This window comes from Oncorhynchus nerka, linkage group LG28, assembly GCF_034236695.1.
Source record: "Oncorhynchus nerka isolate Pitt River linkage group LG28, Oner_Uvic_2.0, whole genome shotgun sequence".
NCBI lineage: Eukaryota > Metazoa > Chordata > Actinopteri > Salmoniformes > Salmonidae > Oncorhynchus > Oncorhynchus nerka.
The window spans coordinates 61520652-61534051 of record NC_088423.1 but is presented as its reverse complement, the minus strand read 5'-3'; the positions used below and the strand labels follow the sequence as shown (position 1 = coordinate 61534051).

At 43.7% G+C, this 13400-nt stretch overlaps 1 protein-coding gene across 3 annotated transcripts in view; it reads left to right on the top strand.

Annotated features, from left to right (window-relative positions):
- Positions 1 to 13400, top strand: part of LOC115113479 (leucine zipper protein 2-like) — a 181635-nt gene that overhangs the window by 149117 nt on the left and 19118 nt on the right. For all 3 annotated transcript variants that reach the window (XR_010461719.1, XM_029641182.2, XM_029641181.2), the window contains exons 8-9: positions 7055 to 7129; positions 9769 to 9936. Coding sequence is in view for 2 of the 3 variants with exons in the window: in XM_029641182.2 (XP_029497042.1) it covers positions 7055 to 7129; positions 9769 to 9936 (243 nt within the window). In the remaining variant the exon portion in view is untranslated. The remainder of the gene's footprint in view (positions 1 to 7054; positions 7130 to 9768; positions 9937 to 13400) is intronic.

Here is a 13400-nt window from a genome sequence, read left to right as displayed (position 1 = left end):
GTGCGGGGGCACCGGTTAGTCGGAGTAATTGAGGTAATATGTACATGTAGGTACAGTAGTGTTAAAGTGACTGTGCATAGGTAAATAAACAGAGAGTAGCAGCAGCGTAAAAGAGGGGTCTGGGTAGCCCTTTGATTAGCTGTTCAGGAGTCTTATGGCTTGGGGGTAGAAGCTGTTAAACTTCTTGGTGACAGGGGGCAGTATTTTCACGTCCGGATGAAATGCATGCCCAAATTCAACTGCCTGCTACTCATCACCAGAAGATTAGATTTGGATAGAAAACACTCTGAAGTTTCTAAAACTGTTTGAATCATGCCTGTGAGTATAACATAACTTATTTAGCAGGCAAAACCCTGAGGACAAACCATTCAGATTTATTTTTTTGAGGTCACTCTCTTTTCAATGATTTTCATTGGGAATACAGATTTCTAAGGGACCTTCTTGCAGTTCCTATCGCTTCCACTGGATGTCAACAGTCTTTAGAAATTGGTTGAGGTTTTTCCTTTGTGTAATGAAGAAGTACGGCCATCTTGAACGAGGGTCACTTGAAGTGTACTGTTAGATAGAGGCTCGTGACCAGAAAGCTAGCTACAGTTTGTTTTCCTCCTGTATTGAACACAGATCATCCCGTCTTCAATTTTATTGATTATTTACGTTAAAACATACCTAAAGTTAAACTAGTTTGAAATGTTTTGGCAAAGTTTACAGGTAACCTTTGAGATATTTTGTAGTCACGTTGCGCAAGTTGGAACCGGTGTTTTTCTGGATCAAACGCGCCAAATAAATTGACATTTTGGATATATATCCACGGAATGAATCAAACAAAAGGACCATTTGTGATGTTTATGGGACATATTGGAGTGCCAAACGAAGAAGCTCGTCAAAGGTAAGGCATGAATTATATTTTTATTTCTGCGTTTTGTATCGCGCCTGCAGGGTTGAAATATGCTTCTCTCTCTTTGTTTACTATAGTGCTTGCTATCCTCAGATAATAGCATTGTTTGCTTTTGCCGAAAAGCCTTTTGTAAATCTGACATGTTGGCTGGATTCACAAAAAGTGTAGCTTTAATTTGCTATCTGGCATGTGTGATTTCATGAAAGTTAGATTTTTATAGTAATTTATTTGAATTTGGCACTCTGCATTTTCACTGGATTTTGGCCACTACCGTCCCGCATATCCCAGAGAGGTTAAGAAGCCTTTTGGACCTAGACTTGGTGCTCCGGTGCCGTGTGGTAGAAGAAAGAACTGTCTATGACTAGTGTGGCTGGAGTCTTTGACAATTTTTAGGGCCTTCCTCTGACACCGCCTGATATAGAGGTCATGGATGGCAGGAAGCTTGGCCCCAGTGATGTAATGGGCCGTATGCACTACCCTCTGTAGTGCCTTGTGGTCGGAGGCCGAGCAGTTGCCATACCAGGCAGTGATGAAACCAGTCAATATGCTCTCGATGGTGCAGCTGTAGAACCTTTTGAGGATCTGAGGACCCATGCCAAATCTTTTCAGTCTCCTGAGGGGAAAAATACTTTGTCATGCCCTCTTCACGACTGCCTTGGTGTGCTTGGACCATGAGAGTTTGTTGGTGATGTGGACACCAAGGAACTTGAAGCTCACAACCTACTCCACTACAGCCCTGTCGATGAGAATGGGGGCGTGCTCGATCCTCCTTTTCCTGTAGTCCACAATCATCTCCTTTGTCTTGAGGAAGAGGTTGTTGTACTGGCACCACATGGCCAGATCTCTGACCTCCTCCCTATAGGCTATCTCATCATTGATCAGGTCTAACACTGTTGTGTTATCGGCAAACTTGATAATGGTGTTGGAGTCGTGCCTGGGAATGCAGTCATAAGTGAACAGGGAGTACAGGAAGAGACTGAGCACACACCCCTAAGGGACCCCCGTGTTGAGGATCAGAGAGGCGGATGTGTTGTTACCTACCCTTACCACCTGGGGGTGGCCCGTCAGGAAGTCCAGGATCCAGTTGCAGAGGGAGTTGTTTAATCTCATGTTCCTTGGCACTATGGTGTTGAAAGCTGAACTGTAATCAGTTAATAGTATTGTCACATAGGTATTCCTTTTGTCCAGGTGGGAAAAGGCAGTGTTGAGCGCAATATAGATTGGATCATCTGTGGATCTGTTGGGGCGGTATCAAATTGAAGATGGTCTAGGGTTTCTGAGATAATGGTGTTAGTGTGAGCCTTGACCAGCCTTTCAAAGCTCTTCATGGCTACAGACGTGAGTGCTACGAGGTTACCTTAGTGTTCTTGGGCACAGGGACTATGGTGTTCTGCTTGATTCCTTGGTTTCAGTGTAAACGGTTCGTTCTGAATCACAGTTCTGTCCATGACTGTGCTCTGCAAGAAATCCACGCAATAACAAAACAAAACTTCTGCAATGCCTCATTCGAAAGGCTGACTTGTTGCATTGCTACATCTCAGTGATGCCTTCAATAGCACAACAGTTAATGTCCTTGCTCGCTCACTGAAACCTGGAGACAACTTGACAACAGTACAACCACAGAGATTTTGTTTACTCCAAAAATGTATTTAGTCAATAGTTTTTCTGTTGACGGATGATGGACAACAGAGATGCTTGCCTGTCAAAAACACTGCCAAGATGTCCGCCTTTGTACGTTTGCAACTTGAAGCTCTCAGTCAATATTGACTGAAAAGTTTGAGGTGAGTTGAGCTTTTGACAGACAAAAACGGATAATGATGAATGCGTATGTGTATTTTATGTCTTTTTGTGGCCTCAGCCTGAGTGTACTTGCTCTGTTTTCTTACCATGTGAAGACAAATACAAAATAAGACTACTTCTTTTCTTTGATCAGATCAATTGGGTGATCTCAGCAGCATTCAATTTGAGTATTTCACTTTTACACAATGTTACTGATGCAACACCCAACATGTAAATGTACTACAAAGGAGGGTGTAAACCAACCTTGTCACATAATCAACACAACACAGGTGCATTCACACAGGTGCAGTTCAACACACCTTTATAATGCTAATGACAGTTGAAACATGAAATCAGGTGTAAGCATTTCTGTATGATCTAAGAGCAGGAAAATACAGGATACATTCAGACACTAGACAACTCAGAAAGGTCACACACTCTTTAAAAAAGTGCTATCTTGAACCTTAAAGGGTTCTTTGGCTGTCCCCATAGGAGAACCCTTTGAAAACCCCTTTTGGGTTCCATGTAGAACCTTTTCCACAGGAAGTAATTTTTTCTAAGATTCTATAGAAGAGGAGGGGAAGATAAGAAACAACATGTTCCACAACAGTATGGTGGACATATTAAAAGCTTCTTAGGGATCGGTGTCCCGTCAATGGGACAGTTGTAAATCATGCAGCGCCTTGTGTCATGATCACAGATTTAGAGAAACAACAAATGTCGGTTTTACACTTACATATAAGTGATTTGTATCGGCTGAAATTCTTGGATTCTTGTTCATATAACTGCACTGTTCCATTTACAGTAGCTATTACAGCGGAAAAAAATGTCATGCTGTTGTTTGAGGAAAGCTCCTAACAACAAAACACTTTTTTCACAGTGATAAGTTTGATAAATTCACCTCTGAAGGTGAAATGTGTACTTACATTCTGAAATCTTACTCTGATTTATCATCCAAAGGGTCCCAGAGATAACATGAAATGTTGTTTTGTTAGATAAAATCCTTTTTCATATCCTGAAAAGGTCCATATAGCATGCACGATTGATTTTGTATTTCCACTTGTTCAATTTGCAAAGAAAGGAATCTGAAAATCTAACCCCAAAAGTTGTTTCAACCAGTCAAATCACATTCGTATGTATTCCTCAGAGATCCTAGAACGTAACCAGACTTCACTATATCATTAGGGGTGTAGTATATCCTATATGACACCAAATTTTGTCAGAGAGCGACGCCTTCATGGCATGCCAATCACGCGGGCGTCTTCACTTGATCGACTAACTTTGTCAAATAAGCACCAATCGGGGTCAAACAAAGCTAGCTAGATAGCCAATGAGCTGGGCTTTACGGGAGTATCCGGAAACCCTGTATCTGTCGTAAAATGTATTTGCTAACCTTGTGCAACACCATACCTTTTCCTTTTGGGCAAAAATTATAAGAATATTCAGAGTTATGAAAACTGGATGTTTTGCAAATGTTGAACTTATAATATGGCTACTAATACTGAAAAAGCTAAATCATAGTCCAAGTATACAGATTTGGCAATATTCTTGCAGAAACATTTAATATGAATGCAAATGTCTCCTTCACGATTTGCGATTTGATTACACTAATTTGATTACACTAAATGTCATGTAGTTCGCTCATACTTCAAGTTATTCTTCTGAAACTTTGCATTTACACTGCTGCCCTCTTGTGGACACCATCAGAATTACAAACAGAGTGATGGCTAGAACTGGGACCTCTCTGTTGCATTTCAAAGATGGCGGTATTTTCTTCTACCAGATCTATTGTGTTATATTATTTTCATTCAATTCACACAAAGTGTTTCCTTTCAAATGGTACCAAGAATATTGCTACAGGCAGTTAGATTTGGGTATGTCATTTTAGGTGAAAACTGAAAAAAGGGTGCTATCTCTAGAAGTTTCAATTAAGCGATGGCGGAAGTAGGGGTGTAGCAGGTGCGGCAGCACCCCATGGTCTACCGCATCTTTGAATTTAAGATGGGTTAAATGAACTGGACTGAACTGGACAATGACTGTAGGCCAACCTATCACATGTCAAATATAAAATGAACTTGAACAAATGATCAAAATTAAGTATTTCTTGCAAATGTCAATTTTGTCTCGGGAACAGGAGTGGAGAAATATGTAATCAAATCAAATACAACAGGTGTAGACCTTAACATGGAATGCTTTTTTACAAGCCCTTAACCAACAAATAGATTTTAAAAAGTAACACAACAACAATAACAATACTATATACAAGGGGTACCAAGTCAATGTGCGGGGGTACATGTTAGTCGAGGTAATTGAGGAAATTTGTACATGTACTGTAGGTAGGGGTAAAGTGACTATTCATAAATAATAGATAGTGAGAAGCAGCAGTGTAAAAACAAAGGGGGGGGGGCTTGTAGAGACGTCCTGGATGGCAGGAAACTTGGCCCCAGTGATGTACTGGGCCGTATGCACTACACTCTGTAGCACCTTACGGTTGAATGCCGAGCAGTTGACATACCAGGCGATGACGCAACCGGTCAGGATGCTCTCGATGGTGCAGCTGTAGAACGTTTTGAGGATCTGGGGACCCATGCCAAATATTTTCAGTCTCCTGGGGGGAAGGGGAAGATACATAACGTTATGCATCCAAGACGAACTGAAATATTATCAGAAGCACGTTGGATCGTTTTCACAGCCTTCAGTTCATGGGGCGGCAGGGTAGCCTAGTGGTTAGAGCGTTGGACTAGTAACCAGAAGGTTGCGAGTTCAAACCCCCGAGCTGACAAGGTACAAATCTGTCGTTCTGCCCCTGAACAGGCAGTTAACCCACTGTTCCCAGGCTGTCATTGAAAATAAGAATTTGTTCTTAACTGACTTGCCTGGTTAAATAAAGGTAAAATTAAAAAACAAAAGCAGTTAAACTGATGTCCTTTTGCGTGGGAATATTCATTCCCGTGTTAAGATTTTCGCCCCGGTCCCTAAACGTCTAGTGAGGCCAAGTTGAGTAATAAGTAGCCACCTAAATGTCTGAAATTATAAGCAGAAACATAACTATGTAGGCTTTTTAAAAATCCTGCACCCCTATGAAAAAAATCTTTACGCCGTCCCTTGACATATTTTGACATTTTCGATTAGAGTCTGATGTAGCATGTATGTGCTAATGTACACCATGCAACACTCCACATCTCCATAATAGCCATAGGTCTTATGTGAGCTGACACCCTCACATATAGTCTCCTACACATATTCATGCTCGATCATTTAGACCTGAGTTTTTTTCATGCCAGAAGACGTTGACCTTGTAATTTGTGAACGTACGCCTGTACAGTATATCAGTCGGAGAGCCCTGTAAAAGGCGCGCTATAAACTTTCACAATGTGAAGTCCATCACCCGGGCTGTTTTACACACCCTCTGTAAATCCCCTCCTATTAAGCATGTCCTCCCTCCCTGATGACTTCCTCAATATTGTAATGAGTCCTTCTAGAATCAAATTCATTTGAACTCAGTCAATTCACATAATGAATCAGATTACATTTGTTCATAGGGCGAATAAAAACAAGCCTTTTTGAAATTTCCAATTTATGGATGGAATTTTAATTGCGTTGAGATCGAGTTGGCCTCAACCCTGCTCTCGAGCACGCGTGATGGTTTTACCGGTGCCATTTTTTTTAGTTGACAAGATCAAACCGTTGGTGAAGAGCCATCTTGTTTTAGTCGAGACGGTCTTGAATAAATCTAGGTGGATCCCTTTATTCCCCCTTATCCCTCCTATACTATGTAACCCTGAAGTTTGAACCTTGATATGTACTGGTCTACACATTGAGACGCTTTTGAGGGGAAGGTGTCTAGCAGTCTATAGCTTGGCTTAGAGTTACCACATCGTACAGGGATAAGTCGTGGATATGTATATATTTTGTTAAAAGCAGAAGGGTATTCGTAATCCTAAAAGCCAGACTGTAGGCTACATTTTCATTTTGTTGGAATACTGGAACTTGCAATTGCAGAAATATTCTGCCTTTTTCATGGATTGTAAAAAGGTAGTTTGGTGATATATCAGTTGATTAAAGTAAAACTCATTACCCCAATTCACCTTATTGCTCAAACAGTTTGGTATGTACTGTAATTGAGCCATGTTCAATCAAATCTTCTTGATTCTGTCACGTTTTTATCGTAGGCTTTTGGGGGTAATAATTTTGAGAGGAACACAATCCCTGGGATTTTCAGCCAAAAGTGATGAACCCACGCAGAGCAAGTCTGAGCAAGCGCCTCTGACTGAAGTGACCGCCTAACCTGTATTTAGTAGTCAAGACACGGTAGCTTAGGAAATTGCTGTGTTTGCAAGAGTTCAACTGTTTCAGCTCAAGTATCTTGTCTTTCCGCAGGGACAGCAGCTAATGGATCTGGAGCACAAGTTAACCATTGCCAAAGAAGAGCTGGAAAAGGCCGCACTGGACAAGGTGGATGTCATTAAACTGTTACTTCCTTGTAATCCATCACTTTTCAGTCTTTCCCTTTGATATTTGGTGACTTCTTGTTTGTATCGTGTTTCTCCTCTTCATTTCTTCTCGGGGATAGTGTTCTCAGTCTAACCTATTGAAATGCTTTGCACTGCCAAACTGTTTTAAGTGTAGCTTTTTACTCCTTAGTTACTAAATGAATAAATGGATGGCATGAGACGACGCTTGCGCCCTAACAGTTTTCAACGGCTCTATTTATATTTATGGGTGCTTCGGAGAAGGAGTTTCATTGTGCTATTCTACAGTAGGTGTAGGGATGAATGCGTAATTGTGGAATGGCTGGCTCCTGAACAGCGTCTACCCCCAAGTCATAAGACTGCTGGACAGTTAATCAAATGGCCAGACTGTTTATATTGTCGCCCTTTATGATTTATTTTTACCTCTTTATTTTATTGCACTGACGTCTCTTGCACGGGCTCTATGCACATTCACTAGACTCTACTCACACATACTACACTCACACTCCAACACACACTACATACCCTAACACGCACATGCATATTGAAGCCGCACACTTTCACAGTCTTCACACGCCTCTGCTACTCTGTTTATTATATATCCTGTTTGCCTACAGCTGAAGTCGGAAGTTTACATACACTTAGGTTGGAGTCATGAAAACTCGTTTTTCAACCACTCCACAAATTTCTTGTTAGCAAACTATAGTTTTGGCAATTCGGTTAGGGCATCTACTTTGTGCATGACACAAGTCATTTTTCCAACAATTGTTTACAGAGATTATTTCAATATATCACAATCCAGTGGGTCAGAAGTTTACATACACTAACTTGACTGTGCCTTTAAACAGCTTGGAAAATTATGTCATGGCTTTAGAAGCTTCTGATAGGCTAATTGACATCATTTGAGTCATTTTGACGTGTACCTGTGGATATATTTCAAGGCCTACCTTCAAACTCAGTGCCTCTTTGCTTGATATCATGGTAAAATCAAAAGAAATCAGCCAAGACCTCAGAAAAAAATTGTAGACCTCCACAAGTCTGGTTTTTCCTTGGGAGCAATTTCCAAAAGCCTGAAGGTACCACGTTCATCTGTATAAACAATAGTATGCAAGTATAAACGCCATGGGACCACACAGCTGTTATATACAGGAAGGAGACGCATTCGGTATCCCAGAGATGAACGTACTTTGGTGCGAAAAGTGAAAATCAATCCCAGAACAATAGCAAAGGACCTTGTGAAGATGCTGGAGGAAACAGGTACAAAAGTATCTACGTATATTCACAGTAAAACAAGTCCTGTATCGACATAATCTGAAATGCCGCTCAGCAAGGAAGAAGCCACTGCTCCAAAACTGCCATAAAAAAGCCAGACTACGGTTTGTGACTGCACATGGGGACAAAGATCGTACTTTTTGGAGCAATGTCCTCTGGTCTGATGAAAAAAATAGAACTGTTTGGCCATAATGACCATTGTTATGTTTGGAGGAAAAAGGGGGATGCTTTCAAGCCGCAGAACACCATCCCAACAGTGAATCACGGGGGTGGCAGCATCATGTTGTGGGTGTGCTTTGCTGCAGGAGGGACTGGTGCACTTCACAAAATAGATGGCATCATGAGGTAAGAAAATGATGTGGATATATTGAAGCAACATCTCAAGGCATCAGTCAGGAAGTTTAAGCTTGGTCGCAAATGGGTCTTCCAAATGGACAATGACCCCAAGCATACTTCCAAAGTTCTGGAAAAATGGCTTAAGGACAACAAAGTCAAGGTATTGAAGTGGCCATCACAAAACCCTGACCTCAATCCTATAGAATTTTTGTGGGTAGAACTGAAAAAGTGTGTGCGAACAAGGAGGCCTACAAACCTGAGTCAGTTACACCAGCTCTGTCAAGAGGAATGGGCCAAAATTCACATAGCTTATTGTGGGAAGCTTGTGGAAGGCTACCTGAAACATTTGACCCAAGTTAAACAATTTAAAGGCAAAGCTGCCAAATCCTAATAGAGTGTATGTAAACTTCTGACCCACTGGGAATGTGATGAAAGAAATAAAAGCTGAAATAAATAATTCTCTCTACTATTGTTCTTACATTTCTCATTCTTAAAATAAAGTGGTGATCCTAACTGACCTAAGAAGGGGAATTTTTACTCTAATAAAATGTCAGGAATTGTGAAAAACTGAGTTTAAATGTATTTGGCTAAGGTGTATGTAAACTTCCGACTTCAACTGTGCATGTTCATGCTGTATTACCTCAACTACCTCGTACCCCTGCACATTGACCCGGTACTGATACTCCCTGTATATAGCCTTGTTATTGTTATTTTATTGTGTTACTATATCTGTTTATATTTAGCAAATATGTTTTTAACTGCGTTTTTGGGAATTTACTCATAAGTAAGAATTTCACGGTAAAGTCTACACCTGTTGTATTCGGCGCATGCAATCAATATAATGTGATTTGATAACGGTTACATTTTATCAATGGGTGGATATACAATAATTGGTGTGTAATTGAGGGAGTTGTCAGATTAATGTAGAAAGGGAAGCCCCAGTGATTGTTATTTGCTGTTACATGGATGGATGGTCAAAGACTCATATCTCTTTGCTTCTGTTGCTTGGAACAGGAGTCTCAGTTGAAGGCACTGAAGGACACAGTGCACATCTGCTTCTCTGCTGTTCTGCACAACCAGCCCACCAGCAGCCACAGGTTCCCTGCCACCCCCACCCACTTGTTCAGATACTCCTCTCTCGTCAACAGCTCCAGAGTCACCTTTCAGCAGCCACACGCCAAGGTAATGCACATTCTGACCCCATGCAACTCCCGCCAGTTAAGAGAAACAGCAACATAAACATTGCAGCAGATTATAGGGGGTGACGACCACAGAGCAAAGTACCGATTTCTCAATCGAATGCACCCAGTGTCACTCCCTGTGGAGGAGTCGTTCCGAACATAATTACTACTAAAGACAATAGTCGGGCAAATAGGATTGCAGAAGTTGTTCAAAATAATAACATGTCCAAATACAGCAGGCTTTTGTGTAATTTATGTTATTCTTCACACTCTATTGCCAGGAATATAAGACCCAATTATTTGAAATGTAAGGGTGTGCTATCGGCACTTGTTTTCAATAAAAACCATAATTAAATGTGACACATTCTTTGTTGAATGTCTTTCAAAGTCATCTTCGTAGAGCACTTAACAAAATGACTTAATCCCCTGGGAGCAAACCAAGGGTGACAGTGGTAAGGGGAAGGTTATCTATTGAAAACAGGATTATATCTATGGAGGACTAACCTGGGGAACCTCTATACGCACATTTTCAGTCAAAACGGTCACCATGACAGAGTGCACAGTGAAACACCTACAGGCCACAATAACTCAAAGTTGGATATGTCGTGAGTGATTTATAGAGAAGATCAGTAAGGATTTATTTTGTGGGGCGCTATTAGCAACTAGCTTACAGGATTGACAGCTGATTTGTTATGCTGACACCTGGCTGTCACTCTGATTAGTTGAGTAGGTACTGTCACAAGACATAGGCCTCAACATCCTCCACCCACCCAAAAATTCCGGTAGCCTCTGGAACTGCCGATCTGCGGCCAACAAGGCAGAGTTCATCTCCGCCTATGTCTCCCTCCAGTCCCTCGACTTCTTGGCACTGACGGAAACATGGATCACCACAGACAACACTGCTACTCCTACTGCTCTCTCTTCGTCTGCCCAAGAGCTTCTGGTCAGCGGGGTGGTGGCACCGGGATCCTCATCTCTCCCAAGTGGTCATTCTCTCTTTCTCCCTTACCCATCTGTCTATCGCCTCCTTTGAATTCCATGCTGTCACAGTTACCAGCCCTTTCAAGCTTAACATCCTTATCATTTATCGCCCTCCAGGTTCCTCGGAGAGTTCATCAATGAGCTTGATGCCTTGATAAGCTCCTTTCCTGAGGACGGCTCACCTCTCACAGTTGCGACTTTAACCTCCCCACGCCTACCTTTGACTCATTCCTCTCTGCCTCCTTCTTTCCACTCCTCTCCTCTTTTGACCTCACCCTCTCCTTCCCCCTACTCACAAGGCAGGAAATACGCTCGACCTCATCTTTACTAGATGCTGTTCTTCCACTAACCTCGTTGCAACTCCCCTCCAAGTCTCCGACCACTACCTTGTATCCTTTTCCTCTCGCTCTCATCCAACACTTCCCACACTGCCCCTACTCGGATGGTATCGCGCCGTCCCAACCTTCGCTCTCTCTCCCCCGCTACTCTCTCCTCTTCCATCCTATCATCTCTTCCTCTGCTCAAACCTTCTCCAACCTATCTCCTGATTCTGCCTCCTCAACCCTCCTCTCCTCCCTTTCTGCATCCTTTGACTCTCTATGTCCCCTATCCTCCAGGCCGGCTCGGTCCTCCCTCCCGCTCCGTGGCTCGACGACTCATTCGAAGCTCACAGAACAGGGCTGAAATGGAGGAAAACTCGCCTCCCTGCGGACCTGACATCCTTTCAACATTTTCCTCTCTCTCTCTGCTGCTAAAGCCACTTTCACCACTCTAAATTCCAAGCATCTGCCTCTAACCCTAGGAAGCTCTTTGCAACCTTCTCCTCCCTCCTGAATCCTCCTCCCCCCCCCCTCCTCCCTCTCTGCAGATGACTTCGTCAACCATTTTGAAAAGAAGGTCATGACATCCGATCCTCGTTTGCTAAGTCAAACGACACCGCTGGTTCTGCTCACACTGCCCTACCCTGTGCTCTGACCTCTTTCTCCCCTCTCTCTCCAGATGAAATCTCGCGTCTTGTGACGGCCGCCGCCCTACAACCTGCCCGCTTGACCCTATCCCCTCCTCTCTTCTCCAGACCATTTCCGGAGACCTCCTCCCTTACCTCACCTCGCTCATCAACTCATCCCTGACCGCTGGCTACGTCCCTTCCGTCTTCAAGAGAGCGAGAGTTGCACCCCTTCTGTACACTCGATCCCTCCGATGTCAACAACTACAGACCAGTATCCCTTCTTTCTTTTCTCTCCAAAACTCTTGAACGTGCCGTCCTTGGCCAGCTCTCCCGCTATCTCTCTCAGAATGACCTTCTTGATCCAAATCAGTCAGGTTTCAAGACTAGTCATTCAACTGAGACTGCTCTTCTCTGTATCACGGAGGCGCTCCGCACTGCTAAAGCTAACTCTCTCTCCTCTGCTCTCATCCTTCTAGACCTATCGGCTGCCTTCGATACTGTGAACCATCAGATCCTCCTCTCCACCCTCTCCGAGTTGGGCAGGCCCACGCTTATTGCGTCCTACCTGACAGGTCGCTCCTACCAAAAGTCTCCACACCACGTGCTCTCACCACTGGTGTCCCCCAGGGCTCTGTTCTAGGCCCTCTCCTATTCTGCTATACACCAAGTCACTTGGCTCTGTCATAACCTCACATGGTCTCTCCTATCATTGATGACACACAATTAATCTTCTCCTTTCCCCCTTCTGATGACCAGGTGGCTAATCGCATCTCTGCATGTCTGGCAGACATATCCGTGTGGATGACGGATCACCACCTCAAGCTGAACCTCGGCAAGACGGAACTGCTCTTCCTCCCGGGAAGGACTGCCCGTTCCATGATCTCGCCATCACGGTTGACAACTCCATTGTGTCCTCCTCCCAGAGCGCTAAGAACCTTGGCGTGATCCTGGACAACACCCTGTCGTTCTCAACTAACATCAAGTAGGTTCATGCTCTACAACATCCGCAGAGTACGACCCTGCCTCACACAGGAAGCGGCGAGGTCCTAATCCAGGCACTTGTCATCTCCCGTCTGGATTACTGCAACTCGCTGTTGGCTGGGCTCCCTGCCTGTGCCATTAAACCCCTACAACTCATCCAGAACGCCGCAGCCCGTCTGGTGTTCAACCTTCCCAACGTCACCCCGCTCCTGCTCCCTCCACTGGCTTCCAGTTGAAGCTCGATCCGCTACAAGACCATGGTGCTTGCCTACGGGCTGTGAGGGGAACGGCACCTCAGTACCTCCAGGCTCTGATCAGGCCCTACACCCAAACAAGGGCACTGCGTTCATCCACCTCTGGCCTGCTCGCCTCCCTACCACTGAGGAAGTACAGTTCCCGCTCAGCCCAGTCAAAACTGTTCGCTGCTCTGGCCCCCCAATGGTGGAACAAACTCCCTCACGACGCCAGGACAGCGGAGTCAATCACCACCTTCCGGAGACACCTGAAACCCCACCTCTTTAAGGAATACCTAGGATAGGATAAAGTAATCCCTC